The sequence below is a fragment of the Capricornis sumatraensis genome, chromosome 1, assembly GCF_032405125.1.
Source record: "Capricornis sumatraensis isolate serow.1 chromosome 1, serow.2, whole genome shotgun sequence".
Lineage (NCBI taxonomy): Eukaryota > Metazoa > Chordata > Mammalia > Artiodactyla > Bovidae > Capricornis > Capricornis sumatraensis.
In genome coordinates this window covers 225085323-225105738 of record NC_091069.1, presented here as the reverse complement: position 1 = coordinate 225105738, position 20416 = coordinate 225085323, and the positions used below count along the sequence as shown (strand labels likewise).

Here is a 20416-nt window from a genome sequence, read left to right as displayed (position 1 = left end):
TATTTTTATGTATTTTACCACAATAAAAATTTTTTTTTGTTTAATGTATTTACCGAGAGAGTTTAAGGAAGATGGAGGCCATGTGGTATCTTCTGCTCTCAACTCCATGAGACCTTCTCTGGAACAGAGTGAGCCAATGTATGGAACCCACAGGGTATAGTTAGGTATTCCACCTAGATTTCTTGACGAAGAAAATGGCAACCCACTCCAGTATTCTTGCCTGGAGAAATCCCATGGGCAGAGGAGCACGGTGGACTACCGTCCACGGGATCTCAAAAGGGTCGGACACAACTTAGTGACTAAACAACAACCAGGATCTCTGGGGAGAGAATAGATGCAGGATTCATGTCTGTGGCATCAAAGGAACCAGCATCAGGAGAAGGTTTGCCTGTCTTGAAGCCTGGCTCAGTCTAGAGGAGGCGGGGCCTGGCCAGCCCACTGAGTGTCTTCAGAAAAGGGCTGCCCCCGCTTGCTTGCTGCATCTGTCTGGGAAGCAATTGTGCTTCATTGGAGGAAGGCTTATTTACATAATAATGTCTAGCATTTAGTGAGTTCTCTATTTGAAAGAACCTTGACTTCTCCCCTCCAACCCAGAAAGTTCTAAAGATTAAAAATTTAATTTACCACTCGCTGCCCACCAACGCCCCGCCAAGGGCTGCCGTCTGTGGGGTGGCACAAAGTTGGACACTACTGAAGTGACTTAGCAGCAGCAAATAGAATATGTAAGAGTGTGTTTATGTAATTTGACAGATGCAAGAAACTGTTTAAACAAGTCAGGAAACACAGAAGCCAAGATGGAAAAGATACATATCTGGTTCCATATGGTAAAAGATGTCAGACAAAGTCAAACCATAGCAAAGTCAAAAGTCAAACTACAGACTACCAAAAGTGATTTGCTTTTCATGGCCAGTAAAGGATTAATACCCTTTTTACCCAGAGAGCTGCTATTCCTTGATAAGAAAAACAAACCAATACAATAATTTTAAAAAGTGGATAACTTGTAGAAGAGAAACTGTACATGGCTGCATAAACATATAACAGCTTTATAAGTGGTCTGGAAAATATAAATGATATTTATATCCATGAGAGTCTCTATTTCCTCCATCATGTTGAGTCAGTGCTGGTGAGGATGTGGGGGAACAGGGCTGTTTAAGCAGCACTGGTGGAAATTTGAGTCTGTAATATGTAATTGTGTTTGTAATCTGGGAATATCTATTAAATTTTAAAATGTACTGACCCTTTGACTGATTGTCTTACTTTTGAAAATCTACACCATTGAAATTAACACTCCAGTATTCTTGGGCTTCCCTTGTGGCTCAGCTGGTAAAAAATCCTCCTGCAATGCGGGAGACCTGGGTTTGATCCCTGGGTAGGGAAGATCCCCTGGAGAAGGGAAAGGCTATCCACTCCAGTATTATGGCCTAGAGAATTCCATGGAATTTATAGTATAGTCCATGGGGTTGCAAAGAGTCGGACACTACTGAGCAGCTTTCACTTTTACTTTCAAGTAAATATGTAGGTATAGGTCTATTTATTACAGCATAAACTATAGTGGCAAAAACAAAAAAGCTGGAAATTTGGGGTTGGCCAAAAGGATCGTTCGGGTTTTTCTGTAAGACAGTGTAGAAAAACCTGAACAAAATTTTTGGTCAACCCAGTGCTTAAATGTAGTATATCAGTAGGGGGATCAAACCCAGGGATCAAACCCAGGTCTGCTGAATAAATTATGATACAAGTATATACAGGATATTTTGTAGATATTGAAAAGAATGTTAGATATCCATGTATCTACCCTGGAGGGAAAAATATGGAAATCTTGGTAATAAATTGGTAATAAAAAAAAATCATTTTATTATTTTTATTTTATTTTTAAAATTTTTACAGTGTGTTGCTTTCTGCTATATAACAATGCGAATCAGCCATAATTATACATATATCCCCTCCCTCTTGAGGTCATTTTTTAAGTTGCAGGTTGTTAAATATATTTAGTGTGATTCCATTTAGTTAAAAGCAAGAATGACAAACTACCACTCTGTGATCTATGTTTCTATGAAAGAAAGGTTTAGAAGGACACGTACCAAGCTGTGTGTATTAACACTGGCCCCTCGTGGATTGGACTGCAGGGGAGAGATCATTCTGCTTTTCATTTTGTATCTCTTCATCACTTTGACTTCTCACAAATAAACAACTCCAAAATTACTTTGTAATTTAGAAAATCCAAGAAAATCAACAATTAAGGGAAAACTGGCTTGGATTGAAATTTTACTTGGTATATGTGGCTTTATGCTATTTCTCAGAGTTGACATGAAAATATGACTTGTGGGGATGGGAGAGGTAGCAGTATATATTCCACTGATCTCTTCAGAGTTCCTTATACCTAATTTTAGCATCACTCTGATATCAAACTCTATGTCAGGAGAGGTTTGTTCAAGCTGTAAATTCAGAGCTACAATAACTTGCAGAGCTATCATAGAAATTAGTCATAGAATTTCTTGGTAAGCTACATGAATATTTAATAGATCGTCTTAAGATATTAACTGTTTTCCAGGTGGCTCAGTGGTAAAGAATCCCCCTGCAATGCAGGAGACATAGATTTGATAGCTGGGTAGGGAAGATCCCCTGGAGAAGAAAATGGCAACCCACTCTAGTATTCTTGCCTGGGAAATGCCATGGACAGAGGAGCCTAGTGGGATACAGTCTGTGGGGTTGCAAAGGAGTTGGGCACGACTTAGCAACTAAATAAGAAGACATTAAGACGGGGTGAGATTGTATTTCAGAACCTAAATAAATGCCTATTGTCAGTTAAAAATACACCCAAGATCCTGTTAGTTAGAGTTCTGTTCTCTTGTTCAGTCACCAAGTTGTGTCTGACTCTGCAACTCCATGGACTGCAGAACGCCAGGCTTCCCTGTCCTTCACCATCTCCCGGAGTTTGCTTAAACTCATGTCCATTGAATCGATGATGCCATCCAACCATCTCGTCCTCAATCACCCCCTTCTCCTGCCCTCAGTCTTTCCCAGCATCAGGGTCTTTTCCAGTGAGTCGGCTCTTCACATCAAGTAGCCAGAGTGTTGAGCTTTTGGTTCTAGTCAATCTTTAATTCAACCATTCAGATTAGGATTCTGTTTTAGTTCCCTTTCATGATGCAAGGTAAGTTGTGGTTTCTAATTAGAAATTCTAAGTGTAATCTTATTTCCTTCTCAGGAGATTATTTGGTAGCAATTGAAGAGAAGAACAAAGCTACATTCCTGCGTGCTTATGTGAACTGGAGAAGTAAAAGGACTGAAAACTCCCGAGTGTGTATCCGGATGGTCGGGCATGACATGGAGGCACCCTTCAGCGAAACCTTCAGAGAGCAGATGTCTATTGTGGAAATGCCGCTTTCTGAGGCCCCCCTGTGCATTTCCTGCTGCCCTGTGAAAGGAGACCTTCTTGTTGGCTGCACCAATAATTTAGTCTTATTTAGTTTGAAGTATCAGATAATTAATGAAGAATTCTCGATTTTGGACTTTGAACGTTCTTTAGTTATCCACATAGATAACATCACCCCTGCTGAAATTTCTTTCTGTGTTGGGTATGTCGCTGTCATGTCAGAGTTAGAAGTCTTAATCGTAAAACTGGAGTCAGACCCCAAAAACAGAGAGAGTGTTAACCACTATCCACGTAAGACCACCAATCCCATGAAACAGGCAGAAGGTAAATAATGAATTTAGCTTACTTTCTTGTTTGGGGTATAGAGAAAAACCCTTATTTCTGGCAGTCTCGGAAAGGCTCTACTATGTATATTGCCAGGCCACCTTATTTATGGTGTGGTTGCTTCCCTGATGGCTCAGACGGTTAAGAATCCACCTACAATGCGGGTGACCTGGGTTCGATCCCTGGGTTGGGAAGATCCCTGGAGAAGGAAATGGCAACCCGATCCAGTATTCTGGCCTGGAGAATTCCATGGACAGAGGAGCATGGCAGGCTACAGTCCATGGGGTCACAAAGAGTTGGACACGACTGAGCGACTTTCACACAAATAGATGTTCCTAATACATGGGACTTGGGTTTATGATCTGGCTGTCCGTATCTTCTCCTGTAGCATGTGATGTGTTCTGTAGCATGTGATGTATTCTGTAGCACATAAATGTATTTCAACATAATTTGTCATTAAAAATAATGAAACATCTACTGCTAGAGGAGCAGTTTCTAGTTCCAGTCCTCATATTTACTAATCGAATGACCTTGGGTTAGGAATACCATCTCTGAGTTTCTGTTTCCTTATGTATAAAGTGGGTATGATGATCATGTCCTGTTTTACTTTGTCAGTTGTGAGGAAGGAATGAGCAAGTGCTAAGACATTTCAAAACCATAGCGCCTTACAAATACATGGGATGTGTGTGTATAAATACTGTATTTAATTGGTGGTATTTATTTATACTGTATTTATTTAATGGGAAATCTAATTGGGTTTCGGAAATTACTTGGAGTTACTGCATAATTTTCTTCAATTTTATTTTTTAAGGCATCAGTAATGAAACTTCACAGCTTGAGTCAGATGATTTTGTTATCTGCCAAAAGCCCATGGAACTTCTTGGTGAAAAAAGCAAACAGTCAGGAATATCTGTTACACTGGAGTCAACGGGATTAGCTGATGAAAAAATAAAGTATTTCCACGTTCGGCACCTGCTCTATAGGTACTAGATAGCTTTTTATTCACCAGCAGTTAATATATTTACTGGCTTAATGCAATGGAAATTAGATTTCCTCTCCTCTGTCTCTCTTTGAATTCACAGACGTTTCGCTCCTGATATTTCTTCCTGTCTCTTGTCTGATGACGTCAGGTTGCATTCACTTCAGCTTCTACCCATTTACCAAACAGGTGAGTATGAGAGTGCTGCAGTGCAGTGAGCTGGAAAGGCACTGGGCAGAGTGGGGAGTCCGATGTGAGTAATGGGTTAGGTTTTTCTGAGTGTCCCTGTGGCCTTAGACAGATTCCTTAGCAAATAACAGTGAGTCCACAAAACGGAGATTATGTCTGCCAGGAGAAGCCATGGAGAGGAAATGCCTGACAAAACCCATTTCTCTTTCTGAAATGGTCACTAGGCCCCCAAAAGAAAATCAGGGCCCTGTTATAGCTGAGGTTCATCTGGGTTCCAGCTGGGTCATTTGGCAGAGCTGCTAATGATGGCTTTGTGAGCCAGATGGGAAAATGTGGGCTGGATGGAAATTCACTTAAGAGCAATGGTTTCCAGCCTCGCTGCACATTGGCCTTACTTGGATGCTTTTTAAAACACTGATACCCAGTCTTAACATACTGGAGAGTCTTTTTTTTAGACCATGCTTTGCAGCATATGGGAATCTTAGTTCCCCAATCAGAGATCAAACCCATGCCCCCTTCCCTGGGAGCATAGAGTCTTAACCACTGGATGGCCAGGGAACTCCCCATGCTGGAGATTCTGACTTAATTGGTCAACTGATGCCTGAGCATCAGTATTTTTTTTTTTTTTTTGAACTTTTTAAAAGGTAGTTTAATTTAAAATTAAATTTTAAATCCCACTGCATGGCATGTGGGATCTTAGTTCCCTGACTAGGGATCGAACCTGTGCCCCCTGCAGTGGAAGCACAGAGTCTTAACCATTGGACCACCAGGAAAGCCCCAGAGCATCAGTGCGTTTTAAAACCTCCCCAGAAATATAATGGGCAACCCAGATTAAGAATCATTATTGAATTCTGTACTTAATGCTGGCCTGCTTCACATGTTTAGGTGATGGCTAGGGAAAGGTGTAAATATTACTCTGATTAAACGTATACTTTTTTTTTTTTTCTTGTAGTGACCATGTATTGAGTACCTACTATGTTGGGTCTTGTGCTGAATACTAGGGTTCCTGTAATGAGCAAAAGTAGGCAAAGTACTTGCACTCATGGAGCTTATTGTCTTGTGGGGGGAAGCAGGCCTGAATGGAATGAACATTAGGAGGAGTATACAGTTACACACTGATGGGAGTGCTTTGTGAGAAGAATCCTGCCTTGAGCATGTATAACAAAGGATCCTGACCTCACTGGGGGTCAGGGAAGGCTTCCTGAGAAAGAGGATCTGTAGAATGAATGGGGCTGATCGGTGGGCAGGTTTGGTTGTGGCCGATGCAGAGTCTTTGCTTGAGGAACTGAAAAGCCAGGGAGAGGGAGGTGTAACACAAGGCAGAAAATCAGAGGGCCCTCAGCCACCTTAGAGGGTTAGCTCTTATCCAGGGGTTTCCCACAGCACCTGGAACAAAACCCCAAATCCTCTCCAAGGCCTGCATTACCCTGACCCTGAGCTCTTTTTGTCCTGCTCACCCTCTTACATTTCTCCATCCGTGTGGCTTTTGTGTGCTGCTAGGTTACACCAAGCTCACTCAAGTCTAAGATCTATTGTTTACTCTTCCAGTGCTCAGAACATAGTACTTCCCTCAGAGCTTGCGAGAGTAGTGTCTTCAGCTCACAGCTCAAGTATCACCTCGCCACAGAGGACTTCCCAGACTTCTCAGTTTAAACTGTTCCCTCCCTGCACACTGCAGAGTTTATTCTCCACCCCAGTCCCCCTCACTAGAACGAATGCAGTATCCCCGGAACCCAGAACAGTGGCGTGTTGTAGGTGCCTGATGGATGTTTACTTAGTGGATAGATAAGGGGTTGGGCAGTGCCCATGTGAGCTGGGCCCTGATGGATAAGTAAAATTTTTAGAAGATAAAATTTTTTTTTTTAGAAGATGGAGATTCTGGTAAGATTCTACCTCAGGGAAAGCAACATGTGAAAGATCATCATGTATGTTTGGAGATAAGCGAGCAGCTCTCTGTATGATTAGAGCACAGATGTGTGTATGAGAGAAGAGGAAGTAGAAACTGGATCAGTTGTTTTAGGCCAATTGTGGAGAGTGTAGTAATTGGATTTTCTTTTTTTTTTCTGTAGGTTCTCATTAGTTATCTCTTTTATACGTTCTTCTGTTATTAATGTGTCCTTGAAGGGCATCAATCAGAGCTATATTTTAAAAAAAAAAACACTTCGATTATGAAAAGTTTCAGGCACACAGATATAGAAAAATAGTACAGTGACCCCCAAGGTCCCCATCACACAGTCTCAACAGTGTTGCCTTGTAATCACCCCCTGCCCTGTGCCAGATTGTTTTGATGCAAACCCCAGAGCTTATACCTTTTCATTTATAAATATTTCAGCATATGTTTCTAAAGGAAAGGGATTCTTGTATTTAAACAAAAACCCCAAATGTCATTTCACATTTTTAAGAAATGGCTTGATATCATTCAGTACCCATCAGTTACTCAAATTTCCCTGATTGTCTAAATATTTTTTTCTGCAATTTATCAGATTCCAAGTAAGGTTCTAGACCTGCAGTTGGCTCCTATGTCTTTTATGTCTCTCTGCTATATAGGCTCTGCCTTCCTCTCTCGTTTCTCTTTGAGGGTTAGTTAGCAGGAAACTGGACTATTAGTACAGACTTTCCCACAGTCTGAATATTGCTGACTGACTCCCCACAGTGTCATTTAACATGTTCCTGTATCCCCTATACTTCCCTGTGATCTAAAGCTGTACTGTTCAGTATGGTATCTATTTGTCAATATTGCTGTTGAGCACCTTGAAGTGTGACTAGTCTAAATTAAGATATGCTTTAAGTGTAAAATTCACACTTAGGTCTTAAAGACTTGGTACAACAAAAAAGAATATAAACTGTCTCATTAATTTTTTATTGATTATGTATAAAAATGATAATATTTTGGATATGTTGGGTTAATATATTTTTAAAATCTTGCCTGTTTTTATTTTTTAAAGACCAATTACTAGAAACTTTGCAGCACATATATCACTCATATTTTATTTCTATTGACAGTGCTGGTCTAAGTCTTGATCAGATGATGGTGATGATTTTTTTTTTTTTTTGGTGATGCAAATAGTCTTGAGTTCTCTTAGAAGTACATGGTATCAGGTTGGCTCTTTTGTGATATTAACAACTATTGATGATGATTACCTAGATCTGTTAATTTATTAGGGTTTTCAAAATATTGATATTCTAATTATATCACTCTTTTTTCATTTTTTTACTGGCATTCTTATATAAGCACCTAAGCAACTCTTTGGTTATCTGTTTATAGATGTTTTTACACAGAAAAGTCAAAATATTGGTTCCTTTTATTTACTGGTTTCATGATTGGTTTGTTGTTGTTTTTTTGCATGCAGGGTCTCTTACTTCTGATAGAAAAAATTCATCTCAGGAAAAAGTGTTGCTGAGTCTGTTTTGTTTTTTCTCATTACCTCATGTGGGCTACCTGTACATGATTGTCAAATCTGTTGAATTAATGTCGGTTTACCAATATCCCGAGAAATCTCAGCAGGCGGTGCTTACCCCACAGTTTCTGCATGTCATCACAAGGTATGTCCCAGTCCCTTGCTGGCTTTTGAGTCACTTATTTCTCTGTAAATTCCTGAGGTGCTTTCTAAATCTTTAAATGAAAATTATGTGAACCAGTGGATAGCACTATAAATTAATGATACACACCTGGGGTGTGAAAGTGAAAGTGAAGTCGCTCAGTCGTGTCCGACTCTGTGTGACCCCATGGACTGTAGCCTACCAGGCTTCTCCATCCATGGGATTTTCCAGGCAAGAGTACTGGAGTGGGTTGCCATTTCCTTCTCCAGAGGATCTTCCTGACCCAGGGATTGAACCTGGGTTTATTTTATTTATTTATTTTTTAAATAATGGCTCATAACTGCCTTTTCAACATCAGAGATTTAAATTCTGGTTTGCCTGTTTTGTTTTCTTAAACTGGATGGGGATCTTTCTAAGAACGGGTAAGGTTCTTCATGAGGGAAGATGTTCATAGGGAATTTTAATGAAAAGTCAGTGGGGGCTCTTGACAACAGTCAGGGCATCTCTTCAGTTTTAGATTTCCTAAAGTTTTTTTTTCACTGCTGTCATATCTTTTCTATGTGAGTTGAGTTCATTGATACGGTTTAGGACTGTAAAGGGTCCAGAAAGCCTGCCTGATTCTACCCTCTGAGTAGTGTAGATTGGGAGAGAGTCCAGAGGTTGGGGTTGGTCAGGCTCATGTGGCTAATCGGTGGTGAGTGTCTTCTGAGTTGCCTTATCCTCCTAGTAAGCTGGCATGTAAACTGGGTTCCTGAATTTAATCTCATTTCCTTTTATCTCAGCAGCTAGTAATGCTTGTGGTTTTATTTCCTGTTTTTTTGAGTTCAGGTTCTAGGCAAGGCACTGCATTGAGCCCTCTGGCCAACCAACCATGAGTAAGGCGCAGCCTCTGCTTTATGCAAACAGCAACGTAAGAGAGGATGAAAGACACGTACAAGGGGCACAAACACTAGGGGATTTGTGAAAAATGTCCTAAGACTACATGGAAGTGTCTTAGGCTATGGGAAGAGGGAAATTACTTCAGCCAAGTCACACGGGCAAGGTTTCTGTGTTGCAAGTGAGGCCTGAAGGCTAGTTAGATTTGACAGATAGAGACTGAAAGTGAAGAGCGTTCCAGATAGAGGGGAAGCTACAAGCAAAGCTATGTCCAGGTTTCTTGGAGTTTCTGATAAGTAGTTGCATAGGACAGTGCTTTTTTTGTTTTTCCTGATTGAGTGGTAATATCAAAATCTCCAGCAGGTGCTGTGGTGTATTTCACACAGCACAGGACCCACCTGAAGATTCTGGCACCCCCTCCCAGTGGGGGTGCTCCCCTCTCTGCCTACTCTCTGGCATGGGGAACAGTGTAGAGGTCTCTGGTCTTTTCAGTTTCCAAAGGGTTGTGTAGTAATGTCCTTTAAATGTAAAGTTGCTGAAACAAAAGTGGGGAAAATAGTGCCTGAGAGGGAACTTGGGGCTTTGGAAATTAAGGAATTTTTTTAGATTTTGAGCAAAGGAAAGGATGTGAATAGAGCATTACTTTAAGAAAATGGATGGTAGCCACAGTGGAGGATGGCTTGAACATACTAATGAGCTATTGGGATAGTTCAGTGAGGATAGTGAGGGATTGTATTTGGGCAGAGCAGTAGCAGTGAAAAGAGAAGGAAGCATGGAGAGGAGAGACTTATAGGACTTGATGTCTAGTGGGATACTGGGGATGGAGGAGACATGAGAAAACCCATCAGTTTTGAGCCTGCTTTCTTCTTTTATTTTTTAGACTTTTTTTGTGGGGGAGGGGGGATGTGTATCATTTTTAAAATCTTTATTGAATTTTTTATAGTATTGCTTCTGTTTATGTTTTGGTTTTTTGGCTATAAGGCTTGTGAGATCTTAGCTCGCTGACCAGGGATCGAACCTGCACCCCCTGCATTGAAAGGTGGAAGTCTTAATCACTGGCTGCCCAGGGAAGTCCCGAGCCTGCTTTTCTGAAAGACTGGAGGCTGGTGTGGTGTGGGGCAAAAGAAAAGTTTGGTTTAGATATTGGAGTTTGAGGTGCTTAGGGAATATCAGAAGGAAACCTATCAAGGTTTTTGTACACAGGCACTTACTGTGAAGTCTCCAGATTGCTTTGCTGTGCAGAATGTAGCCTGGAGTTGTTAAAAGAGGAGTGTGAAGAATGAGGAGACCTGGGTCTGATTTGATTTCCATTCTCCAAAGAGGACTTGGACCAACCATGTACTTTGCAGGCTCTAGTCTTTAAAAACAAGCTTCTGGACTACATGATTCTGAAGATTCCTTCAGAGAGTTTGCCTAACCTAAGTGTGTTGCCCAGCACAACCCAGGCTGCATTTCATCCTGAGATAATAATAAATTTGGGTTCTAACCTTGGCTTTGATAGTCACCTGTCTGAACTTTGGGCAGGTTCCCTAGCCATCATTTTGTAAATAAAATAAGGGTATTGACCCAGATCCATGGTTCTTAACTAGGAGTGTGTGTCACACCAGGAGCTTTGTAGAAATATACGTGTCTAGATTCAGCCCCCGTGGGCTTCCTTGGTGGCTCAGACGGAAAGGAATCCACTTACAGAAAGGGAGACCTGGGTTGGGAAGATCCTTTGGAGGAGGGCATGGCAACCCACTCCAGTTTTCTTGGCTGGAGAATTCCATGGACAGAGGAGCCTAGTGGGCTACAGTCCATGGGTCACAAAGAGTCTGTGCGACTGAGTGACTAAGCACAACACAGATTCAACCCCAGAGGTTATGATTTGGTAGGGGTGCAGTGGGGATCAGTTATGTGTTTAAAAAAAGCACTCCATAGGATTTCTGAGGTAATCTCCTTGTTCAGAAGTAGCCTAACTTGTCAGCGCTTGATGAGTACTGGGGTGTTCAGCCACCCGCCTTATCGCTCCGTGGTCCTGTGACATCCTCCCAGCTGTGGGCGTGTTGGTTCCTGGCCTCCGCGTTGCTCAGTGGCCTTTCTCCTCTTCCTCAGTAACAACCTGCAGTGTTACACAGTGCGGTGCAGCGCGGCGGCCGCGAGGGAGGAGGACCCATATGTGGACACCACCCTGAAGGTCAGAGCTGGCTAATGACAGTGCAGCCTAAAGATCAAACATGAGTGCTTGCAAATTTACGCTCTTTGCGTCTAAGCTGGGCGGACACTAAAGTCTTGTTTGTTCAGTTAGAGCTTTGTGATGTAAAGTGGTAAGCATTTTGCAGTTTGTGGTTTAGATGGTAATTTTTAAGATTACTTTGAAAACATGTCATTCAGAATTTAGATATAATGCATGTTTTTAAAATTTTGTAAAGAATATATACAGTGTAATTTCATAGAGGGCACATCACAACTATAGTATACTACAGTTTTATTCATTTTGATAAGTGTTGGTATTGGCAGTTATATAGAGCTATTAAAACAGTTCAGAAATCTGTATGTCTAAGAGCACAGAAGTGAATGCATGCATTCAGATGATTTATTTATACCATTATCAGCTATACTAATAATTCTTTTGTCATTTTACAAAGCCTTCAACAAGTGTTCTGTATTTCCATAGTTTTGATCTAGTGTTATTGATATTCTAGATCAGTAACCTCGTTTTTAGTGAGAAGTAATCTGCTTAGTCTCTGAAAAGCTTTTGATCACCAAATAGACAATTTTATGATGAAATTCTCTATTTTCTGACCTTGAATTTCTGTTCTCAGAAATGCGCTGATGATTTGCATCATGTTCATCATGTGCAGTTTCACCTCTGAGATGGGTATTTGTTATTCATATCCATGCTTCAGGGAACCCCCAAATCATGATGGCCTCTGTTCACACATTATTGTCCATCTGGCACCCGGAACACTTTCTTCTGGAAAAATGAGTGTCCAGTGATGATGGTGTTTAGTGCGTAATGTGTCTGAGACACTTATCCACTATCACTGTCACCCAAATTGTGTGCTACCTTTTTCTGGAAATCACATCCAAGTTCTCTTTTCTTCTGTGGGCTGCCTGTCACGTTCTGCTGCTGACAGGCTTACTGCCTACCTTCAGCCTCTTGGGAAATCAGAATCACAGCTTTCCCATGCCCTTCTGTTTGTGTTTAAGATACACACATAGCCTTTTCAAGAGATTATTTTAAAAATAATGGTTATGTCCCTGGTACCCATGGCAAGGTGACAGCCTCTTTGTCTCTTGCTTCCTCTCTCTCCACCCCATCTTGCCTTGTGTTTTGTTTTAAACGTCAGGAAGACCGAGGCTTGTGTAGGTATGATGGTGGAGTGAGGGGTACATAACACATTGAGGTGGCATCAATCTGCATTTGAAAATAAATCTCAATTCCAGGCCTTCTCATAGTCTCATAAAACCAGAGGGAAGAAACACAGAAGAGAGAAAGGGAGAAAAGAGGGGAGATGGGCAGCTAGTAGAGGACGCTGCCCCTGAGGCTAGCCCTTGAAGGTGGCAGAGGGAAGGACAGTGACGGTCACACCTCCTGGCTCCCCCTTCCCTGCACTTCCACCACCCTGAAATCCTAGATGCCCCTGAACGGAGCACACCGTCATTTTGCTCCCTTGCTGACTCGGGCTTTGGAAGCTGTGGTGTCTGAGAAAGGTTTCACAGCCTCAGAGAGAGGGCCATAATGCACGCTATCTTTATTTCCCTTTCCCCTGAGACTCTGGCTCAGCATCACCAAGGCCACCTTAACTATTCATAAGTGAAGTGAAAGTGAATTCGCTCAGTTGTGTCCGACTCTTCGCGACCCCATGGACTGTAGCCTATCAGGCTCCTCTGTTCATGGGATTTTCCAGGCAAGAGTGCTGGAGTGGATTGCCATTTCCTTCTCCAAACTATTCATAGGAGTGACAAAAATAGATGGAGGGTTATCCCCATGCACTTTGTACAAAAGAGACAAGGAAGATGACTTTGGAATCGAAACACCATTAATGGAGGAGCCAGGGAGACCTGGCAGCCTCATTTTGTGAGTCCCAGAAAGAGCTCCTCAGTTAGCTTCTTACTCATTCTGCTTGGGTGAATGTTTCCTTACAAGGACAGGAGCCTGTCTGCTGGTCTAGGGTTTCCTCCAGTTTGCCTGGCAAACCTCCAGCCTGTTAGCCATTCTAGGCAGTGTTCGTACCTGCAGAGCTAACAGGAGCCATCTGAATGTGCCCGCATTTCTACACACCCATCCACTAAGAAACCTTTTTATGTATTTTACGAGCAGTAGAATGCCCTTTTATAGTGTCTGATTTTGACTAAAAGCCCATTTGAAGGTACCACCTGAGCCAGCCCACTGTTAGTGGGGATTCCCTGGGTGGCAGTAACCCGCTCAGGGCAGGGCTCCTGGAGGCTCTCTGCTTTCATCAAGTCAGTGTCAGCACATACTGTGGGGCTCTTTGGCGGACATATGAAAGAGATAGTCAGTTATATAGTTTAGATAAGATAGCCTCTTGGTCTGATAGGAATAGGAATTTGGATTATTTGAGTAGCGGGGAGAGACAGGAAAGTAGAGATTGTATCCAATCGATTGATTTTTGAAGTTTTTGAAGTTCATGCACTTCATTGGCTAAATTTGTGAATTTTTCCTTATTAGGCTTGCCCACCTATCAGTATGGATGTCTGTGCTTTAAGAATACAGCTTTTCATAGGCTTGAAAGCCATCTGTCACTTTAAAAACCACGTGGTACTTCTGACCAAGGCAGACCCTGAAACTGTTCCAGAGAGAAGAGAGTCACCCAAGAGGTTTCTGTAAGCATGCCCATCACCCCCAGATATCCTTGCCAAAGTTTCTGGAATGAATTGTGTTACTGGTATATTTTGTGTACATCTTCACTAACCTTTTGAAATCAAAAATTTGAATGATCAGATGGGTTTTCTAGGTGTTCTTTTTTCAGAGTAACAAAAGAAGGTTTAATGTTCTCTAAAATATCCTTTGTAATTGACTGTGAGCTTTCAGAAGAAAATAAATTATAAAACTGTTTCAGTAAAAATCTGTGGTATTGTATAATAAGAATTTAAAGGACATGTTTTTCTGTGTAATTAATAAGCGAGATCGAGCCTCTTAGGCTAATCGAAACTACAAGGCTCTTTATTATTTTTCTTCCTTGACCTTTCAGTGGCAATATTTTTATCCAAAGTTTTTTTTTCTGGTATTTCAACTTGAAAAGAAATTAACTAATGCATTTCTTACCTGAAAGCATATTTGTGATGTATAAATTATGTGTTAATCTACCTTAAAATAAAAGTGCATTCTTCTAATCTTAGGTTAATTCTAACTTCAGTTTTCTGCTTTCACATTGTTTGGGATAAAATGGTTAATTCCAAAGTGGTTATGCTTCTAGTCAATGTTTCCTAAGTTCCTGTGAACTTAGTGGTTGGGAATGCAATCTAATTTGAACATTCCTCTATGGAAATTTTAAGTAGGAGAGAAAACTGTTGGGGGCAGGGGCAAGGAACATAGAGTGTATTTCAGATCAAACACTGTAGTTTTTGCATTTTTGAATTATTTGTGTCTGTGCTTTGTTCCGCCAGCAGAAATAACCAGGTTGCCATGGGTAACTAGTCACCTAGAGTGTGCACAAAGTGGTCTAAAAATGACTGATCCTAAAAGCTTTCTGGCAAGAGGGAAAATAACTTGCAATCTTATACATTTGATGTCTTAATAGTATTATATTTTTTTAAATGGTTTAAAATTTTTAATTTATTTGAAAATTCATTTGGCCAAAACTTTGCATTTTAGAAAAGATTGCATACTACAGAAAATGCTTCGTACAGTGAAAGCTGGAAATATGATAGTGCTTTAAGTTGACTTACAGTTCTGTGTTTTACATTTTCCCAGCAGCCCTGGCCTCACGAAGGCCACATGCTGGAGAGAGCCAGATTGCAGGGATTTTCATGGCCAAGTCTCTGTTCTTTCTGAGAGGTCTTGCCTGTTCTTTGAGCTTATTGCCTATTTAAGAATACTTGTGGAATGAATTGGAAGTGATTGGTTGACCAGTCCACGAGAGTGTAGTACATGAACTGCTGTTAGGCCTACATAGTGTTGTACACTAATGTTCTCTAAAAATCTACTGTGTAGTTAAATCACCAAAGTGAAAGTGAAGTCGCTCAGTCGTGTCCAACTCTTTGCGACCCCATGGACTATAGCCTACCAGGTTCCTCCATCCCTGGGATTTTCCAGGCAAGAATATTGGAGTGGGTTGCCATTTCCTTCTCCAGGAGATCTTCCCAACCCAGGATTGAACCTGGGTCTCCTGCATAAATCACCAAAGAAAATACTAAATGAAAATGGTATCAGAGTTACAATATTTTAGGTATCTGGTATTTACCATTTAAAATCGCCATTTATTAATAGTATGTCTTGTCTTACAATTCTTGTCCTTTGTTTTGCTTTTAGTTCTAGAAAAGATACCAGTGTTAATCCCAAAACACCTCCTGTAGCTGAAGCTGGGTGGAATTTGTATATTGTGAATACGGTCTCACCAGTGCAACTGTACAAAGAAATGGTACTCCTTTCAGACTTCTTATTTGTAGAAGTTTAGAGTCTAATTGATCATTAGAAATTGATTCTAAGTATCACACATTCAGAATGCCACAACCAGCCAGCTTCAAGGCTCTTACAGAGAACTATATATCTTCACCTTCTTGTTTTCACAGCTCGTGACATTTGAGGATCTAAGAGAAATTCCCATCACTAAAATAAGACTCCCTTATTCATACCCACTCTCCTATGGGAATTGATTAGCCAGTCTAAACATAAATAGCCTTCGACCTTTACTTTGAACCCTGGCAAGAGAATCATGAAATGGAGCGGAAAAAAATCTCAGATCATATGTCTGTGTCTCACACTTCTTTGAAATATTAACAGATGGTCCTAGCGTACCACGGCACTTGTAGTCTTGTCCTGTGGGTATCTTTATTCCTTTTCTAAGAGTGACAGCTGTCTGCTTATCCCTGATGATTTTTATAAACTATTTTGAAATAATTTCAAATCTACAGAAAAGTTGCGAGAATAAGAATAGCACAAATAAAATCATTTTATTCCCCACATCAATTTACCTGTAGTCAACAGAGTCAACATTATACCGCCTATGCTTCTATCTCTCTCTTTTTTTGTTTTTGATGTCTCATCTTATTTATTTCTGACTCTTAGAACATCTCATTTTTGACTGGATTCAGACTCAGAAGGAAAAGTTCTCCAAGAGGACAGCCTCCATCTCTTTCTCTCTCTCTTTTCAAATATTTTTATTTATTTATTTTTATTTTTGGCTATGCTGGGTCTTTGATGCTGTGCGGGCTTTTCTGTAGTTGCAGCGAACAGGGGCTGCTCTCTAGTTGGGGTGCAAGGGCTTCTCATTGCAGTGGCTTCTCGTTGTGGAGCACGGGCTCTAGGGCCTGCAGGCCTCAGTAGTTGGCGGCATGTGAGCTCAGTAGTTGAGGAACATGGGCTCAAGAGCACAGGCTCGGTAGTTGTGGTGCACAGGCTTAGTTGTCCTACAGCTTGTGAGATCTTCCTGGATCAGGGATCGAACCCATGTCTTCCGTGTTGGCAAGTGGATTCTTTTCCACTGAGCCTCCTGGGAAGCCCAGCCTCTGTCTCTTGACAGTCTGTTGCTGGTGTTTTTCTTTGGCCTCCTTCATTCTCTTGGCCAAAAGCTTAGGATATTCTGCAGCCTCTTCCATATATTTCTTAGTACACTGTTTCTTTGGAGCAGCACATCCACGTTTGTGCTGCAGAACACGTGGAGTAACAGGACAATGAATCTTGAGTGCTCTGGTCCTAGGTTCCTTACCTTCTTTGTTTAGGGGCTTTCTTACAACATACTGGCGGACTTCATTTTCTTAGGAGAGATTGAAAAGTTTTCGAGTTCTTCTAGTTCTTTTGGTCCCCAGGCAATGAGGCACAGTAGTATCAGGGAGTCCAAGAATATCCTTTTCCCTTTTTTTTTTAACAATGACCTAATTGAGAACACTCAGGTCAGCATCCACCATGCAACCCCATCAGACTTGTAGTTTCTCCAGTTCTTCTTGGCTGTAACAGAAATGCCCCTTACTCAGCAGCAGGCAGACTCAGCCATGGGTCAAGACACCTTGCTTCAGGGGGAAACCCTGTTTATCGTTCCCAGCACTGACTGGGACCACATAGCCCTTCCATTCTTCACCCAGAGCCTCAGCAGCAACTTCTGTGGCCATAAGCTTCTCATAAAAGGTACGAAATTTTTGTTCATCATCCACTTGAATGAGCTTCTGGAAACCAGTGACCAGAAAGAGATGTTCAACTTGATTCTTAAGCCTCTCTCTCCCTTTTTGCACTCTTGTACTTTCTAAATGCACAGTCATGCCTGCATATTTTCTTCTGATCCATTGGAACGTATGTTGCATACATCCTGGCCCAATGCCCCTAAATATTTCAATGCATGTTTCCTAAGAATTTAGATATTTGCTTATACAATTATAGCACACACATGTGTTTCAGTAAATTTAACAATGACAATAATTTATCTAGTCTATGGTTCATATTCCATTTTTGTCGATGGATTCAGTAATGGCCTAATAGCATTTCCCCCATCCTCTGGCCCAGGATCCAGTCTAGGAATCAAGTCATGTCTCTTTAGCCTCCTTTCATCCAAAATATGTTCATAGCCTTTGTTTTATTAAAAAAAGCTTTTCTTGTTTTCTTTTTGTTATTGTTGAAGTATAGTTAATGTCCAGTATTGTAAGTTACAGGTGTAAACATATTGATTCACAATTTTAAAGGTTATAGCCTATTTATAGTTATTGGCTATATTCCCTGTGTTCAGTTCAGTCTCTCAGTCGTGTCCGACTCTTTGTGACCTCATAAATCGCAGCACGCCAGGCCTCCCTGTCCATCACCAACTCCCAGAGTTCACTCAGACTCGAGTCCATCGAGTCCGTGATGCCATCCAACCATCTCATCCTCGGTCGTCCCGTTCTCCTCCTACCCCCAGTCCCTCCCAGCATCAAAGTCTTTTCCAGTGAGTCAACTCTTCACATGAGGTGGCCAAAGTACTAGAGTTTCAGCTGTAGCGTCATTCCTTCCAAAGAAATCCCAGGGTTGATCTCCTTCAGAATGGACTCGTTGAATCTCCTTGCAGTCCTAGGGACTCTCGAGAGTCTTCTCCAACACCACAGTCCAGTATATTCTTGTAGCTTATTTATTTTATATGTAGTACTTTGTACCTCTTATTCTTACTCCTTTATCTTTTCCTTTCCCCGCTGGTAACCACCAGCTTGTTCTCTGTAAGACTGTTTCCTTTTGTTTTTTTCACTATCTTGTTGCATTTTTAGATTTCACTCTTTGTTTTATAACAGATAGTTTTGAAAAATATTTCTTCTCCTCCACCTTTTAAACATTTTTTTTTCCATTTCATTTTCATTTCGTTTTGTTTCTTCTCTCATGATTAGATTGAGGTTATGTGTTCTTGGCTGGGTTCTCTGGTGACTCAGACAGTAAAGAATCTGCCCGCCATGTAGGAGACCCAGGTTCGATTCTTGGGTCGGGGGCATGCCCTGGAGAAGGGAATGGTTACCTCCTCCAATATTCTTGCCTGGAGAATTCTGCGGATAGAGGAGCCAGGCGGGCTGCAGTCCATGGGTCACAAAGAGTTGGGCCAGAACTCTGTGTAGATGCTGTTCCATCTTTCTCAGAGTTTCACGAGGGGAGGTGCAGAATATTCATTTGTCCTTCACCGGCAATGTTCACTTTGGTCATCAGGTGAAGGTTTTGCCTGATTTGTCCCTGGCATTTTAATGCTGATAAATTTATCAGCTTTGGCCTGTGTTTTCAGTCTTATTTAATTGAAAGTCTTAGACATCATCCAGATGATTTGCCTATTGGAGTCTAAAAATACTGATTGGCTCAGATTAACTAGTGAAAATTTTTATAAGCTCACTATGAGTTATAGAATTAGATGTAGTAGAATCTAAATTCACCAATTGAAACTAAGATAAAGGAAGGATGCTCAGTCTGAATTTGAGAAAGATTGAAATCGTAGAACTTTAAAAATAGTTAAGTCTTTCAGATATGTTCATTAGCTGTATCAAATTGTGATCAAATTATTGCTCAGTTAACAGTGTCATTAGTATATTACAGTACTAATTGCTTTCTCTGATGATTAACGTTGTTTAACAGTATTTACAATCATGTATGTGATAAATTGACTCATACATTGTGGGGGAAAAGAAAGCCACTTTAGCTAAGCCTTATCAGAATGATAAATAACCACTTTTTATTTCTTAGGATGTAATGTGTTCAGATAGTAACTTTATAAACAACTTATAGACCTGGGAAACTTTGGGGCGATGTTTTCAGCATCATGAACTGCTTGCCTTCTTTGTGTGTTAGGTAGACTACAGTAATGCCTACAAGACTGCAAAAACCCAGAGCTGCATCCACCTTCTCAGCGAGGCTCACTTGTTAGTGAGAGCGGCCCTGATGGATGCCAGTCAGCTGGAACCTGGAGAAAAGGCAGAGCTTTTAGAAGCATTTAAAGAAAGCTGTGGGCACCTTGGCGACTGCTATAGCAGGTTGGTGATGCTGCTTGGAAGCTCGTTAAAGAAGCCACCTGAGCTTCAGGTGTAACTTACCAACGTTTCCACCTCCGGCAGTTCCCTGACAAATGGGACAACATATGAGGGGCTGTGATTTATTTACTCATTTATTCCACAGCACTTGTTGAGCACATCCTGTGTGCCAGGTGCTGTGCTAAGCTTAGAGAGATAAACATGACCTGTTCCTATTCAAGGACTTATAGTTTATTAGATGAGCAGTGTTTATGTCTCCTTCAAATTTAGAAATTTGAAGTTTCTTTTCAGGCCTTTGGGTGGTGGTGGGGCATGACCAATGACCTGAGACAACTGTATTACTCATCTATTGCCTATTAGTTTTGAGGCAGAGATCCTAGTTGGACAGTCTGTGATTTTAATCTTAGTAATCAATGGTTTTATAATGTCAGAAAAGGACACTAGGAAGAAGAATGATTTCTATTTTTGAGAATGATCTTTACAATTTTTTTTTAATATAATTGTTTTAA

The 20416-nt window shown here is 41.1% G+C and overlaps 1 protein-coding gene and 1 pseudogene across 2 annotated transcripts in view; one reads left to right on the top strand and one right to left on the bottom strand.

Annotated features, from left to right (window-relative positions):
• HPS3 (HPS3 biogenesis of lysosomal organelles complex 2 subunit 1) overlaps positions 1-20416 on the top strand; it is a 41771-nt gene that overhangs the window by 5498 nt on the left and 15857 nt on the right. Inside the window, exons 2-9 of one of the 2 annotated variants that reach the window (XM_068965237.1) lie at positions 3206-3697; positions 4509-4680; positions 4780-4865; positions 8216-8408; positions 11376-11457; positions 13957-14111; positions 15760-15868; positions 19729-19910. In XM_068965237.1, the coding sequence (XP_068821338.1) occupies positions 3206-3697; positions 4509-4680; positions 4780-4865; positions 8216-8408; positions 11376-11457; positions 13957-14111; positions 15760-15868; positions 19729-19910 (1471 nt within the window). The remainder of the gene's footprint in view (positions 1-3205; positions 3698-4508; positions 4681-4779; positions 4866-8215; positions 8409-11375; positions 11458-13956; positions 14112-15759; positions 15869-19728; positions 19911-20416) is intronic. The other variant, XM_068965245.1, reaches the window with a different exon arrangement.
• On the bottom strand, positions 16522-19528 carry LOC138091369 (small ribosomal subunit protein eS6-like; annotated as a pseudogene).